This window comes from Histomonas meleagridis, assembly GCF_020186115.1.
Source record: "Histomonas meleagridis strain 2922-C6/04-10x chromosome Unknown contig_40, whole genome shotgun sequence".
Lineage (NCBI taxonomy): Eukaryota > Parabasalia > Tritrichomonadida > Dientamoebidae > Histomonas > Histomonas meleagridis.
In genome coordinates this window covers 600,288-615,984 of record NW_027150884.1, presented here as the reverse complement: position 1 = coordinate 615,984, position 15,697 = coordinate 600,288, and the positions used below count along the sequence as shown (strand labels likewise).

General features: G+C 30.3%; 5 protein-coding genes across 5 annotated transcripts; 2 read left to right on the top strand and 3 right to left on the bottom strand.

Annotated features, from left to right (window-relative positions):
• Positions 1-225: 225 nt before the first annotated feature.
• Positions 226-541, bottom strand: GO595_006203 (uncharacterized protein; the record flags this gene model as incomplete). The annotated part of the gene is made up of 2 exons (XM_067919531.1): positions 226-427; positions 522-541. 2 exons carry the CDS (start codon positions 539-541, stop codon positions 226-228), a joined length of 222 nt encoding a protein of 73 aa, XP_067773799.1.
• Positions 542-4,543: 4,002 nt separating this feature from the next.
• GO595_006202 (Phosphoglucomutase/phosphomannomutase, alpha/beta/alpha domain I family protein) lies at positions 4,544-6,304 on the bottom strand (the record flags this gene model as incomplete). Its single annotated transcript, XM_067919529.1, has 1 exon — positions 4,544-6,304. The coding sequence occupies one exon, from the start codon at positions 6,302-6,304 to the stop codon at positions 4,544-4,546; it is 1,761 nt and encodes a 586-aa protein (XP_067773798.1).
• A 1,691-nt stretch (positions 6,305-7,995) lies between these two features.
• On the top strand, positions 7,996-9,327 carry GO595_006201 (dTDP-4-dehydrorhamnose reductase; the record flags this gene model as incomplete). Its single annotated transcript, XM_067919528.1, has 1 exon — positions 7,996-9,327. The coding sequence occupies one exon, from the start codon at positions 7,996-7,998 to the stop codon at positions 9,325-9,327; it is 1,332 nt and encodes a 443-aa protein (XP_067773797.1).
• A 149-nt stretch (positions 9,328-9,476) lies between these two features.
• On the bottom strand, positions 9,477-10,214 carry GO595_006200 (uncharacterized protein; the record flags this gene model as incomplete). Its single annotated transcript, XM_067919527.1, has 1 exon — positions 9,477-10,214. One exon carries the CDS (start codon positions 10,212-10,214, stop codon positions 9,477-9,479), a length of 738 nt encoding a protein of 245 aa, XP_067773796.1.
• Positions 10,215-10,444: 230 nt separating this feature from the next.
• GO595_006199 (ribosomal protein L29) lies at positions 10,445-10,816 on the top strand (the record flags this gene model as incomplete). Its single annotated transcript, XM_067919526.1, has 1 exon — positions 10,445-10,816. One exon carries the CDS (start codon positions 10,445-10,447, stop codon positions 10,814-10,816), a length of 372 nt encoding a protein of 123 aa, XP_067773795.1.
• Between the last annotated feature and the right edge of the window lie 4,881 nt (positions 10,817-15,697).

Genomic DNA, 15,697 nt, shown 5'->3' with positions numbered 1-15,697 from the left:
ATTCGTCGTTTTTTGACTATTAACCTCCTGGCAAAGATAAATTGAATAAAATAAATGTCCGACCAAAGATAACCGAGGACAATTCGTGTTGGTTATGTGAGGTTTTTGATAGGTTTATGCGAAAAGTGGTGCTAAAAGTGCTATCGTTCCTATCAAAAAGTTTCGCGTTCTCTCAAAATTGAATGCACATTCAAATTTTCAGACGAATTGTATGGCTCACAAAAATCATTTTGATTTTTGTTGCGAGCGGAGCGAGCACACTCGGGGGATTGGAGGGGTCTGAGGCCTCCGGAGGGGTCCGAAGGGCACACTCGGGGGATTGGAGGGGTCTGAGGCCTCCGGAGGGGTCCGAAGGGCACCTCCGGAGGCCGAAGACCCCGGAAATCCCCCCAGTGAAAACTTAAGGTCGGGAATGATCACGAGGACCCTAGGGGCCCCGCCGGGGGCGGGGCCCCTAGGGTCCTCGTGATCATTCCCGACCGCATTATATACCTACCGTTGCTGCACATTATGCATTGCACTGACTGTAGCACATTGACATAGCCTTGAAACAAGGAAGGAGAGTACACGGCAAAAGTACTTTGTTTTCAGTTCGAAAAATATCAATTTTTTTTTTTGTCAACCATACATCACCAAAATTTGTAGTTTGCTGAAAGTTCTTATTCGGACGCTCATTCCAAAGCATTAATAGACCATTAATACAACACACCTAGTTCGAAATTTATAAAAGAAAACACTATAATTTAATGCTTTATTTTGACTTTTTAACGAGTTTACTCAACCTAAAAATCACTAAGAATAAACTATTGAATTCCTTTCAAAAGTCATCAAATCTTTCGGATTTTTGGGAATGAGTTTGTGTGACACCAAGCTTCGCAAGGTTATTATGTTTTTTTTTAATGTTTGTCCAACATAGGAATCCCAAATTGCACTCCATTGACATCCATAACGACTGCCCCATATTAGACATACAAATGTAATCAGGTATAGCTTTTTTGTTTTATCTCTTTGTTGGAAGAGAATCGACATGCATTTCTAAAAAGCAATTATTTTCTATAGTATGCAAAAGCTCAGTTTTGAAATGTAAAGACTGAATTTCTTTTTTTAATTTTTCGTTTTCTTTCGATAATTGCTTGTATTTGGATGAATGTAAATTAAATGATTGACTTAAATTTTTTCCCTCTTCTTGAAAACGTAAAACTTGGCATCGCAGTTGAGCATCAATTGCATCTTGAGAATCATTTGTTCTTTGTTTAAAACCTCTAGTGATATTTTTAATCGGAGTATTAAAAAGTGACTTTAAACAATGAATATACTCAACGTTAATTTACTTTTTTGTTTCTGTTGTTATTAGTAATTTGGTATATTCAGCATTTTTCTCACAAAGATTTTCATGTAATTTATATTTTGAATATTGAAAAGCAATTCAAGCATAAGAATTTATGTATTCGGGAAAGAAATATTTTCAGAAAAGGAAATATATATTGCAAACGGTAGTCTTTCCAAAAAAATTATAGCTTTTTTAAAAAACTATAGAATTCGCGAAAAACCCTTATGTTTTCATACCAAAACATTTAAAAAAAAAAACATTACAACATTAATGTTTTGTTTAAACATTTTAAAATTCCTTCACCATTTCCTAAAAAACAACATATTTTCCTAAAACAAATGTTTTTAGAAAAAAAATATCTATTTTCGAAAATAAGGTTTTCCTAATGGCTAATAGCATTTCTCAAAAACAAATGTTTTTTAAAAACTTTTTTCGAGAATTTATATTGAAGTAATTTAACTATTTCTGTATAACCTTTTTCAGATGCTTTAATAAGTGCTGTTTTAAATAATTTAAATAATTTCCAAATATTATTTTGAATTACCAAATTATTAAAATAAATCCAAAATAAAACAAATAAATATTTTTAGCATTAATATCAATTCCTTCTTGCTCAAGAAGTAATTTAACTATTTCTGTACGACCATTTGAAGATGCCCATATAAGTGCTGTATAAAATAATTTAAATAATTTCCAAATATTATTTTGAAACAAAAAATTATTAAAATAAATATCAAATAAAACAAATAAATGTCTTTAGCATTAATATCAATTCCTTTTTGTTCAAGAAGTAATTTAACGATTTCTGTACGACCATTTTCAGATGCTAATATAAGTGCTGTATTAAATAATTTAAATAATTTCCAAATATTATTTTGAAACAAAAAATTATTAAAATAAATTTTAAATAAAACAAATAAATATCTTTAGCATTAATATCAATTCCTTCTTGTTCTAGAAGTAATTTAACTATTTTTATATGACCTTTTAAAGATGCTAAAATAAGTGCAGTATTAAATAATTTAAATAATTTTCAAATATTATTTTAAAATATCAAATTATTAAAATAAATATTAAATAAAACAAATAAATATCTTTAGCATTAATGTCAATTCCTTCTTGTTCTAGAAGTAATTTAACTATTTCTGTATGACCATTTTCAGATGTCCATATAAGTGCTGTTTTGAATATTTGAAATAATTTTCAAATATTATTTTGAAATAATAAATTATTGATACCAATATTAAATAAAACAAATAAATATCTTTAGCATTAATGTCAATTCCTTCTTGTTCAAGAAGTAATTGAACTATTTCTGTTCTACCATTTTTAGATGCAAATATAAGTGCTGTTTCAAATAATTTAAATAATTTCCAAATATTATTTTGAAATATAAAATTATTAAAATAAATATTAAATAAAACATATAAATATCTTTAGCATTAATATCGATTTCTTTATGATCAAGAAGTAATTTAACTATTTCTATATGACCATTTTCAGATGCTTTCATAAGTGCTGTTTCAGATAATTTAAATAATTTCCAAATATTATTTTAAAATATAAAATTATTAAAAAAAATTTTAAATAAAACAAATAAATATTTTTAGCATTAATATTAATTCCTTTTTGTTCAAGAAGTAATTTAACTATTTCTGTATGACCATTTGAAGATGCTTTAATAAGTGCTGTTTCAAATAATTTAAATAATTTCCAAATATTATTTTGAAATATAAAATTATTAAAATAAATATCAAATAAAACAAATGTGTATCTTTCGTATTGATATTAATAACTTTTTGTTTTAATATATATTTAACAAGTTCTATATTTCCTGATTGTGAAGAAAATACCAAAATATCATTTGGAAAATTATTGTTATTAATAAAATACTTAACAAGATATAAATTACCTATTCTTGCAGATTCATTAATAATGCTAGCATTAATTTTCATTCCTTTCGTTTCAAGATATACAAAAATTTCATAATTACAATACAAAAATACATTTTTTTCCCTAATTCTTCTAAATTATTTTTTTCTATAATTTTATTTTCATAAATATATTTAAAGATATCATTGCGATGAAATTCAATTGCTGTTTCATGTGCATCTTCAAATGTTGAATGATTTTGTTCACATAAATGAATTATTTCAAGATTTCCACCTGCAACTGCATATTTGCCAGTGTTATTTACATTTGCACCATTCATAAGTAAATACTTAAAACATTTAATTGATTTAAAAAATGCTGCATAATCAATTAATGTAACATCTTCCCCATTAATAAAATCACTTCTTTCATAAAGTGATGGTTCAATGATTTGATTAATGTCAAAATCATTTGGTGATGATATTTCTTGAAGTTTATCTACTTCATCATTTCTAATTATTGTTGCAATTTCATTTGGACTATGTCCTTCTTCAATATATTTTTGATGAAGTTCCCAATCGTTTTCTGAAAGTTCTTCATAATTATTATAGATTTGTCCTAGATACCGATTAATTTTCAGATTCATAGGTTCTTCCTCTACAATATAATGAATAAAATATGGAATTTCAATATTTTCAGTTATATTTTTTATAATTTTAGAATTTAATAAATTTTGTTTAAATAAATGATAAAAAATAATTAAAGTTTCTTTTGAATTTTCATTAAGAAGAAAATGCGAAAATACATCAAGAAAATTGGATTTAATGCTTGCAAATTTATTTATAAAACACAAATATAAATCAAGATCATTCATATTAGCAATATAAGATGAATATAACATTTGACTAATAAATAACTGAAAAGATAACGAATAAGTATCATCAAATTTGCTCATTAACCAATTTACTGTTTTTTCAATAGTTTCTTCTTTTAAGCAAAAAAAACATATTACTGATTTGAAGAAAGTTTATAAACTCATCTTGAGGTTTCTGCTTTATCTCCATATTGACAGTTCTTCCGATTATTTTTAAAGAAGACGTTTATTTCAAAAAAACGAGCGAAAGTGTCATCCACACCAAGTTCAGTTCAAATTATTTATTTATTTATTTAATATTTCCAATGTAGAATTGATTTCAAGCCAAACAATAACAACATTATCAGTGCGTACAGTACTGTGGAGTGGGAAAGAGTTAACGTTTTCATATTCTGGTGTCAAACGAATTCTCTCAATTTCAGAACAAAAAACCGCCACATCAAACGTTTGATGAGTTAGTAATTTGTTTACTCAGTTTGCTTAAAGTTATACTTCTCACGTTGGAGGAGGTCGTCTTGAACTGCTGTAACTACTTCGTTAAGGTCATGCTCAGCCTTTTCCTTATTTTCAGCTCCGATTTCAATGTACCATTTAATCTTTGGTTCAGTTCCAGAAGTACGGATTGTAGCTACGCAGCCATTTTCTAAGTAGAAAGTGATCATGTTACCTCCTTGTTTAGGAAGTACAGTCTTATGGTCTGCAGTTGCTGAGTCATAGCCAAGAGTCATATCTCTAATTCTATCGACTTTAAATTCGCCAATCTTCATCAAATGCTTTCCATCTGGGCCAGAAGTTCTCATTCTTTGGAAGAGATCAGCGATAATCTTTTGGTCGTGACAAATGAAGTAGCTATTGTTGAATAAGAAGAATCCATACTTAGCATAGATATCATCCAACTTATCAGTAAGTGACTTCTTTTCAGTGCGCATTAAATGATGTGCCATTTCTGCTACAACTGCTGCTGTTGAGATGGCATCTTTGTCTGGGACTTCTCCTGGGATTGATTCGAATCCAATAGCTTCTTCGAATGCTAACAATGGTGTAAGACCTTCAGCCTTAGCCTTAAGTGCTGCATTTCCAAGCCACTTGAAACCGGTAAGTGTTTCTTCATGTAAGAATCCTTCCTTCTCAGCCATAACCTTTTGGAAGCGTGTTGATACAGTTGATGAGAAGAATTTAGCTTTGGAGTGATCGCCTTTGTAATGTTCCATGAACCACCATGTAAGAAGTGCACCTGTATGGTTTCCATGAAGGATGCGCCATGAGCCATCCTTTTGACGGACAGCAAGACCGACACGATCTGCATCAGGATCTTGGCAAATGATCAAATCTGAGTTGTGTGCATCGGCTGTGCGCATTGCAAGACGGAATACTTTCTCACCTTCTTCTGGATTTGGAAAATCTGATGTTGGGAAGTTGCCATCACCTTCGACTTGCTCTGGAACTGGGATTGGAAGTGGAAGACCGAACTTCTTGAAAGCCCATAATGTTGGCTTATGACCAACACCATGCATAGCTGTGTATGTGATTAAGAGACCTGAAGGCTTTGAGTTTTCTTCATGGTGGAAGCACAACTTCTCGAAAATCATGTTGTTATAAGCTTCACGGATATCATCTAATGGATCGACACAAAGTGGGGACTTGGCGAAGAGTGAAACATCATATCCTTCCCATTTAGAAAGGTTTTGTTGGATGGCGTCAGCAATTCCTTTGTCATGTGGTTCGATGATTTGAGCACCATTGTCCCAGTAAACTTTGTAACCATTGTCTGTTGCTGGGTTATGACTTGCGGTAACCATAACACCACCGGCGGCATGGAGCTTGACGATTGAAAAGGCAACATATGGTGTTGGGATAATTGTTGAGAAGAGATACACTTTGATTCCTTTCATTAAGAAAACGTTGGCTGTAGTTTCAGCATAGCTACGGGATCCGTGGCGTGCATCATAACCAACAACAATACCACGTTGTTGCATTGTCTCTAAGCCAAGTGTCTTAATTGCATAATCGCAGTAACCTTGGGCTGTTTGGAGGATGATTCCTGGGTTTAAGCAGTTGTAGCCTGCATCCATGCGTCCACGAATACCGGCAGTGCCAAAAACTGGACGATTTCCAAAGTATTTTTTCAACTCTTCTTCGTTGTCGAGGATTTTCTTGATTTTGTCGATGTATTCTGGGTTGGTTTCGACTGCGAGATATTGCTCTGCGTCTTTGCGAAGACTGGCCATTTATAAAAGTGAAGTCACTAGCGGTTACATCGGCACGATGGAATTCAATTCACAAATTTCTTAACTTTATGAATAAAATTGACAGGTTAAAAGTTTCGCTTTTGAATTTCAGATATCTGAAAATTCAATGAGAAATAAATTAAATTCTCAAATTGAATTAAATGTTACAAGTTATCAGAATTGTGATTGGATTAACAAAACAGTGGGAAACGTGAATTCAACAGTTATTTGATGGGCCAATGGCTACAGAGAATACTTTTAGATGATGCTTCGAACTTGGTGGTGGCTTTAAGTTTGATGTGATATCATTATTTTATCGGCATGTAAAGCATGCAAAATATTCGTACGTTTGAATACTTTTCTGAGCTATTTCAATTTATTGAATGCTTTGAAGATGATTGTTTTTGAGAACAAAAATTTGATTTTTACTCTTCACTTTGGATATTTTTAATTCTTGATATTATGAAGCTTATGCATTCAGATAAAATTTATGTCTACTACAAACACACAAGAATCATATTATTTAATCGAGAAAGTGATTGAACACAATTTAATTGATAAAAATATCACTAAAAATATTAAATCGAAATATTTTTTTTTCATTATAAAGCAAAAAAAGAAAACCAAACCCAAACATGTGTGGCATTTAATGGGTGTGATCCAAAAGAAAGATACTTTGGAGATCATGATGAAGAACTTTCAAAGAATGATTGGGAACTTCATAAACAATTAATTAAAGAAGGAGTTAATCCATATGAAATTGCTAAAATAATTCGAAATGATGAAATAGAACAAAAGTTGAAATTCAATAATATTACAAAGTGCATTGTAAGAAAAACTTCGGCAAAAAATTGATGGAAACAACATTACAAAGATCATACATAAATTTTTTATAGTTTAATTTCCATTTTACAAAAGTTACACGAATAAACGGATCCGTTAATTTTCGATTTTTTTCAAAAATTTTGATTTTGTTTTACTATTTTTTGCTCTGTTCTCTTTTCAAACAAAAAGAAATCATTCCATTTTAAAAACAAGAGTTCGCGGATAAAATTTCTTATGAAGAAGTTTTTAGATATCTTAGAACCGTATGTGTTTATACAACCATATCATATAATATGAACAATATGAATTATTTTGTTAATAATTTAATATATTTTTATTTTCATTAATGAATAACTACCTTCATGAGTTAATATTATCAGATTACAGAAAAAATAAAACCAAGATTAATGCGATAATAATTATGATATATATATATATATATATATATATATATATATATATATATATATATATATATATATATATATATGATTTTTTTTTTTTTTTTGAAATCAAACAACTATATGAAATGTTTTGTATATGGTTTAATAAGTGGTTTCATTAATGAATAAAAAAAATAGAGAGAAATTTTAGATTGTAATAATTTTGATTTTTTGTTTAAATCAGGAATGAAAGATTTCCATATGTATGATAACATCATTGTGTTGAAGTTATAACTTCCTCAAAATGAATATCAAATTAATTTCAAGATATTTGAAACATTATCACATAACTGTTTTGATTTTATTTTTAACTTTATTGTATAGTGAAAAGAATGAAACTTCATTGTTAAAATGCCACTTTTTGCATTAATCAAAATAAACGTGCGATTTTTAGCCAGGCGAACATAGTTATTCAATCATAAAATGGAGCTTAAACCGACCATTATCAAACAATTTACAAAAGAAAAGCTTGAAATTTCTGGTGCTGAATTGATTCGCTCCCCTGTTTTCCCAGACTCTCGTGGATTTCTTTATGAAGCATTTCACATTCTAAAACTAAATTCTTCATGCTCAGTATCTTCAATAAAATGCTATTACCCCAAAAAAGAAGGACAACCAAGAACTTTTAAAAGCCACAACGATGAATTTTTGTATTTGGTACAAGGAAAACTAAATGTTCAACTTATTGATTCGAATGATCCCAACTTAAAACAAACTTTAGAACTTAATGTAGGTGAAGTCCTTATGTTACACCCTGGAGTAAGCCTTGTTGTTTCCACAAATGAAGAAAAGACCATTTATGAAATAATGAAAACTACCCGTGACACCACAAAGGAAAGTCTCTTAGTTGCCGATCCACGCCAATCTCTTCCAACACCACGTCCAATGTTTGCAATAATGGGTGCTAATGGACTCATTGGTTCATCTTTCGTACGCGAAATCGAGGCTCGTGGTTACACATGGTGCCGTCTTCGAAGCCGACTTCATCAACACGAAGCAATCCAAAACGAACTCCTTCACATTCACCCATCGGTTTCGGTTATTATATCGGCGGGGGTTGGGACCCGCCCCAACACGAGGTGGTGCAATGACCATCGCATCGAGACAATCGATGCCAATGTTACAGGCCAACTCGCCATTGCCCAGATATGTGGTAAACTTGGCTTACACCTCACCATCATTGGGACATGTGGATTTTATCATTATGATGAAACACATACACTCGAAAACGGAGTCGGATTTACTGAATCTGATAAGCCTAACAACTTATGTAATTTCTATTACCAAATGAGAAATTGTCTCGAAGAAATTCTTAACGAAACAGGAGCAATCAAACATGTTCTTAACTTAAGGGCACTTTTTCCATTCAACGACAACATCACTTCCGCTTCTCTTATCGGAAAGCTCCTTGGATTTAGTAAGATCAATTCAATCAAATCATCAATGACCGTCTTGAACGATCTCGTTCCTCTTGCGCTTGATATGATCCGAGACCATGAAGTCGGACACGTAAATTGGGTTTGTGAGGGAACTGCAAGTAATGGAGATGTCATTCGTGCATATAAAGATATTGTGGATCCTTCAATCAACATCAATGAGGTTTGTATTTCCCAAGAAGAGTCAAAGAAAATGGGAAATAGCGCTTCTTACGTCGTTCCTGGAAGGCTTATATCGAAATTTGGCGCAGACAAAGTTCCAAAATTAAGTGATTCTATTGCCAAAATAATGGAACTGATCAAGCAGCAAAAGAAATAAATTCTTGAATGCAATTTATTTCAGCAATAAAAACTTCTTTTTTGAAATCAAAAATAATTTTATGGCAAACAAACTTAGTCAATTCTAGTGATGTTTCTTTTTTGTTGTTGTTGGAAAAAGAGATCGATTTGGTTTTAACTGTTTGATTTTTACTCACTGTTAATTTCAATGGTTGGCGTGCTTATGTCAATTGTTGGGATAACAGTATGAATAAATTTAAGGAAGGTGAAGAAATATAATGGAGCACAGAAGGTTTCAGGATGTTCTGATCTCTCAATTAATCCAATCATCACACTGGCATGGCGACATGGATGAATAGATAAACATTTCATATCATAAAATGGGTGCTTTTCGTATGTAACAGTCTTCTCTGCATGGTCAGCACTAATGTCTTGATACATATCTTCGAGTTTTAATTGTTGGCCTTTCGAATCAACTCCAAACAAGAACACATGAGGAACACTGTAATACTTATCGTAAACGATTGAGACATCGTAGGTTCTAAAGTCAACAGTAGGTTCAGCTGCTGGTTCATCTGGCTCGATTGAATCAACATCGAGTTCATCAAGATCAATAACTTCATCATCGTCAAGATCAACGACTTCTTCCTTAGCTGCTTCACCAGATTGAACCCAACCATCTAAGTCTGGGAGTTCTGTTTCAACAGCCATTACTTTGCTGAAATCAGCAGCACGAGATTGACAAATAACTCTTCTATTTATCAAAAATTGCTTTCCCTTTGGAAGGTAATCAACACACTTTGAAGGTTCTGCTGATGACCAGCTCCAATTAGGACAAACAGAAATAAGTGAATCGCCTGCAACAACAAATTCTTCTGGGGTTAATTTGCCATCCTTGAGGAGTGTTGATGTGTGCTGAACTTTCATGTATGGAGTCACAATATCCATGAATTTTTCATATATTGAATGCTTCATTTGAAAGATAAAGTGACAAAAAGTTAACCGTCCAAGTGCCAACCGAATTAACGTGCGATTCGATACGTATAAATCATTCAAATATCGAAAGATATTTATCGGTATTCACAATTACGGGGTACTCCAATATTCTATCGTTATATATACAAAGTCAAAAAGTGACGATTGGTCGACCTTTTCAAATGGGACATCTTAAGGCTCACGAACTCATCCAAAAATCACGTGCTGATCTTCTTGAAGAACTTGCAACATTAGAAAAGAAGCTTTTCGAACTTCGTGGACAAATAGCAACATCATCATCACGCCAAAAGCTATCAGAAATTCTGAATGTACGTCGCGATGTTGCTCGCGTTAAGACAGTCTTAATGGAACAACAACGCAAAGCACTTAACGAAAAATATCAGGGCAAGAAATTGATTCCAAAGGATATTCGCAAAAAACAAGTAAAAGCTCAACGAAAGATTCTTCCAGCTAAATATGCCAACAAACTTACTAAGAGAGCTGCCCGCCGTGCGAAATATCTTAAACCAGTTAAATTTGCTCTTAAAGCATGAGTAAAAATTTTCATTAGAAAAAATCTCATTTTAAGATTTAACTGTACAAGTGTAACTTATTATGCGGGATACCAATATTAGCTTTCATAAATTAATTATTATCATTTTATTTAAGATCATTGCTTTTTTTGTCCATTTTTAACAACGAATTACAATGGTCTTATGGTTGTTATTATGAATTTATTGAGGATGCAAAATGAAAACAATTTTAATTTCGCTATGAAATTTCTAGGAATCGTATTTCCAGAACATAACGGTCGTCATAAACGGTCGCATCAGTGGTAAAAGCCCGCCGAAAATTGGAAAAACCGCCAATAATATTATCCCCGCCAAAATTGATATCACAAAACAATTATTTGAATCTCCTATATCATATACAGATAATCTTAAATTACAATGGATTCGTAATCACGCTATTACTCTTTAAGATTTAGAGAGAGGATTTTTTGCTGCATTTATATCAATATTCGAAATATATATTTGATTTCATTCACACAAACAAAGTTCACATGTTACGACAATAAAATTCTTTCAATCTTAGATATACACGATAATTCATAAAATTGAATTTTTTATTATTCGATTTTTTTATTCAATTTTGATCAATGCAAAACGACAATTATTGCATTCAATTTTTTAATTTAATTTTATATGATACAAAACGGCACTTATTTTATTCAATTTTATTAATTTAATTTCACTTGGCGTAAAGAGTCACTTATCGAAAAAAAATAAAGAATTTGAAAGCATAAACTATACAATAATTCAATGGAAACGACCGTTATGCCCTGGAAATACGATTCCTCGTAAATTTCGGGAAAACTAGTTTTCCATTTACATGTAAAAAAGTGCCGATTTAACGTCTTTTTTACCAAAATAGATATTTTTCAGTATCACTACTTAACAATTTAGAATTCATATGTTGGAATTAATATATCATGTCATTAAATTTCCAATATTATTTGCAGTTTTTAGATGAAAATTGAATTTTATAAATTTAATGCATTTTAAACAATCATTTTCTTTTAGCAAACCAAGAATCATTGTTTTGCTATATAGGATGGTGCAAGATTGCAAGTCAGTTTTGTGAAAGGCTTTTGTAAACCTATCTAATTTTCAATTAGTATTTGGTCGGAATCATCAGCAAAAAGGAATAAATTTAAAATTGAACCAAAACATATATTTTAACAAAGAATGGAAACAAGTGATAATGAAACAACAGTTTATGTAATCATTAATGGAGCTTTTTTGACAGGAAAATCTGGGCTTGCTAGTTATCTTATTGGAAAACCTCAAAAACCTAAACATGGAACAATTAGCTCTGATTGGATCCCTGTTGATTATAATTTTCACGGTCAACAAATAAGGGTTTTTATTTTGGACACGAATGGCTTTGAAATAAAGAATACACTTAGGTCTTTGATGCAGAACCAATGTAAGGCTATCATTCTTACTTATGATGTATGTAATATAACTTCTTTCAAGGAATTGGATACTCGATTTCAAATATATTCTCATGATATTTCAAAAAGGTGGGTCAAAATTTTAGTTGCAAATTCTATTCGTTCATATGGCTTTCCCTTGGTTTCAAGAGAAGAAGGAGAAGAAAAAGCAAAATTGTATGGAATGCATTATTTTGAAACAAATTTGCTTACAGGAGAAGGGACTAAAGAACTTTTAGATCAAATCGTTCTTTTAGCATTTGCAAACAAGGAAAAAGCTTTGAAGAAACACGAAATTTGTGTTATTCAATGAAATTTTTTTAACTTAATCTCTAAACTATTGCGTTCACTTATACACAATTTCAATTTTTTGTTTCAAAAACTGCTCTGTTTTGCATCTTTTTACCATCAATATTTATTTGATAGTTAATTTTTTCATTTTCAATTTGAAAACTTAACTTAGCAACACCATGAAGCTGCCTTTCATTCATATTTTGTGTATTTTGTTACTTTCTGGAAAATGCTCTGTTTTTATTGATGAGCGCCTATGATTGTAAAATTTCCTTTCGTGAAGGAGTTCTTAATTTTATGTAGTTTATTGGACCGGAATTCATTTTGTATAATTATATGATTTCACCAAAGCGCATGCCAAATGAATTTACTACCATAAACACAGGAGATAAAAATTTGAATAAACAGTCAACATGCTTGGAATTCCTAAATGAACTTGAGAAAGCATATTCAGTTTGACAGAGGAAAACTACCAGGTTTCTGCTATAAAAGTATCTAAATTTTTTGATTCATGTTTTCCCGATACATTTAATACCATTATAAGTAAGATAGTTTATAATTCATTTTCGTCACGAAAGCACGTATTTGAAAATTACTTATATTTTTTAAAAGAACTTCAAATGAAAGAAAAAGAAATTGCGAAAATAATGCAATTGATGAATCGAGAAACTTTAAGAGATATCATCAAAAGCAAACTTTGATTTCAATGAACTATCACTTTACGAAAGATGCTCTTTTGTTAATAAAGAAAATGTTTCATTAATTGATTATCCAGCTTTTTTTCAATAGTTAAATGTTTTAAATTTACTTATAATTGAAGCAAATATATTTAATGCAGGTAAATATGCAGTTGCAGGTGGTAACTTAGAGATTATTCATTTGTGTGAACAAAATCATTCATTCTTTAAAGATACATATGAAGCTGCAATAGAATTAAACAGAAATGATATCTTTAAATAATATTTACGAGAATAAATTCAAAAAAAAAATTTCGAACATCTAAAGATAAAACCAATGATTTTTTAAATTTTTGTATTAAAAAAAATAATAATGAAATTTTAGAATTTTTGGAAGAAAAAGGATTATACTGTATATATAATCGTAAGGACAAAGTTGCACGAAAGAAAGCCAAGCTCCGAGAGTTAGAGCGCGAAGCCAAAACATATGACGTCATTGCAGAAATGCAAGCTATTGTAGATGAAATGGTTGAAAATCGTGAGATTCGATTGGAGAAACAATTCCTAAGATTGATTGATCAGATGATGATCCTAATGACTCATGGTTAGTCTTACGTGGCTCATCAACTGCTAATGCATACATATCATATGCGCCTGTTACGAATGCCGAATATGCAGCATTTAAATCGGACTTTAGCTATGAACAAGGATTAGATAACTATCCAGTAGTCCATTCCTGATGCATTAGCTTATTGTGATTGGCTTGCATCACAAGATAATTCTCACTCATATCGCCTTCCAACTGATGAGGAATGGATCCTCGCTGCTGGCCATATGCAAAAAGATGTCACCATTGAAGAAGGAATTAATTCCTGATGAATTAGCGAAAATAATACGATATGATGAGATTGAAAAACTTCAAGAAAAATCAACGCAAAACGAATTTAATTTTAATCAAAATATTGAACCATCAGCTTATGAAAGGTATTCATTTATTAATCAAAAGAATGTTACATTAATTGATTTTGCTGCATTCTTCGGATCAGTTAAATGCTTTAAATTTTAATTACTTAATGGCGCAAATGTCCAAAATACAGGAAAATATGCAGTTGCTGGTGGAAACTTAGAGATAATGCATTTATGTGAACAAAATCATTCAACGTTTGAAAAAGGATATGAAATAGCAATTAAATTGCATCAAAAAGATATCTTTAAATATCTTTATGAGAATAAAATCATTGAAATTAAAAATTTGGAAGAATTAGGAAAGAAATGTATTACATCTTTTAATTATAAAATATTTTTGTTCCTTCAAGAAAATGGTATGAATATTAATGATGATATTGTTAACGAATCAGCAAGAATTGGAAATTTATATCTTGTTAAACATTTTATTCAAAACAATCAAATACCAAATAATATATTATTAGTATACTCTTTAGAATCAGGCAATATGAAAGTAATTAAATTACTTCTTGATCAAGGTGTTGATGTTAACGCTCGAAATATTTATTTGTGTTATTTGAAGTTTATTTCAATAACTTTCAATTTCCAAATAATATTCGGAAATTATTTAATTTATTTGAAACACCACTTATTGTTGCATCTAAAAATGGTTTTATAGAAGTGGTTAAAATGCTTCTTAAGAAAGAAGGTGTTGATGTTAATGCTCAAGATATTTTTTTGTTTTGTTTGATTTTCATTATAATAATTTTCGGTTTTATATTAATTATTGAAATTTGTTTAAAAAATTGAATAATTCACTTATTTTCGCTGCTGAATTTGGTCGTACAGGTATATTTAAATTACTTCTTGAACAAAAAGGTATTGATATAAATCATCATAATATTTTTTAGTTTTGTTTTGGATTCATTTTAATGATTTAGAGTTTCAAAGTTATGTTTTTAATATATTTAAATAATTTTGGTCACCACTTATGATTGCTATTGAAAATGGTTGTACTGAAATGGTGAAATTACTTCTTGAACAAGATGGAATTGACACCACTACTACGAATATTCGTTGATATAATTTATGGTTTATTTATTTAATTTTATGTTTAAAAATAATTTTTGGAATTGGTTTAAAATATTTATTTGAAAACTGAAAAAAATATGCATTTTGAAAATTATAATAAAGAAAAAGCTAAAATATCAAGAACTTTATAATGGAAACAAAAGAAAGAAGTGATTTAGAATACAATAAAAATTTATTTTTGTAAAGTTTTTGGAGTAAAAACGTAATTATTTAAGAACGTTTTCCAGAATGAAGAAAGAATCAAAATGATAGTAAAAGTTTTGGTAGTTCGTGAAATGAATATATTAAAGCATAAAAGAACACTAATGATTAATTGTACTCACAGCTTTGCTTGCATTTTGGTATAAAACCGTAAATCTTGTGTGACCGTTAATGGAATGAAGAAGTCCAATTCACCTTTTTTTATATCTCAATATTGTCCATCAGATTTTCCT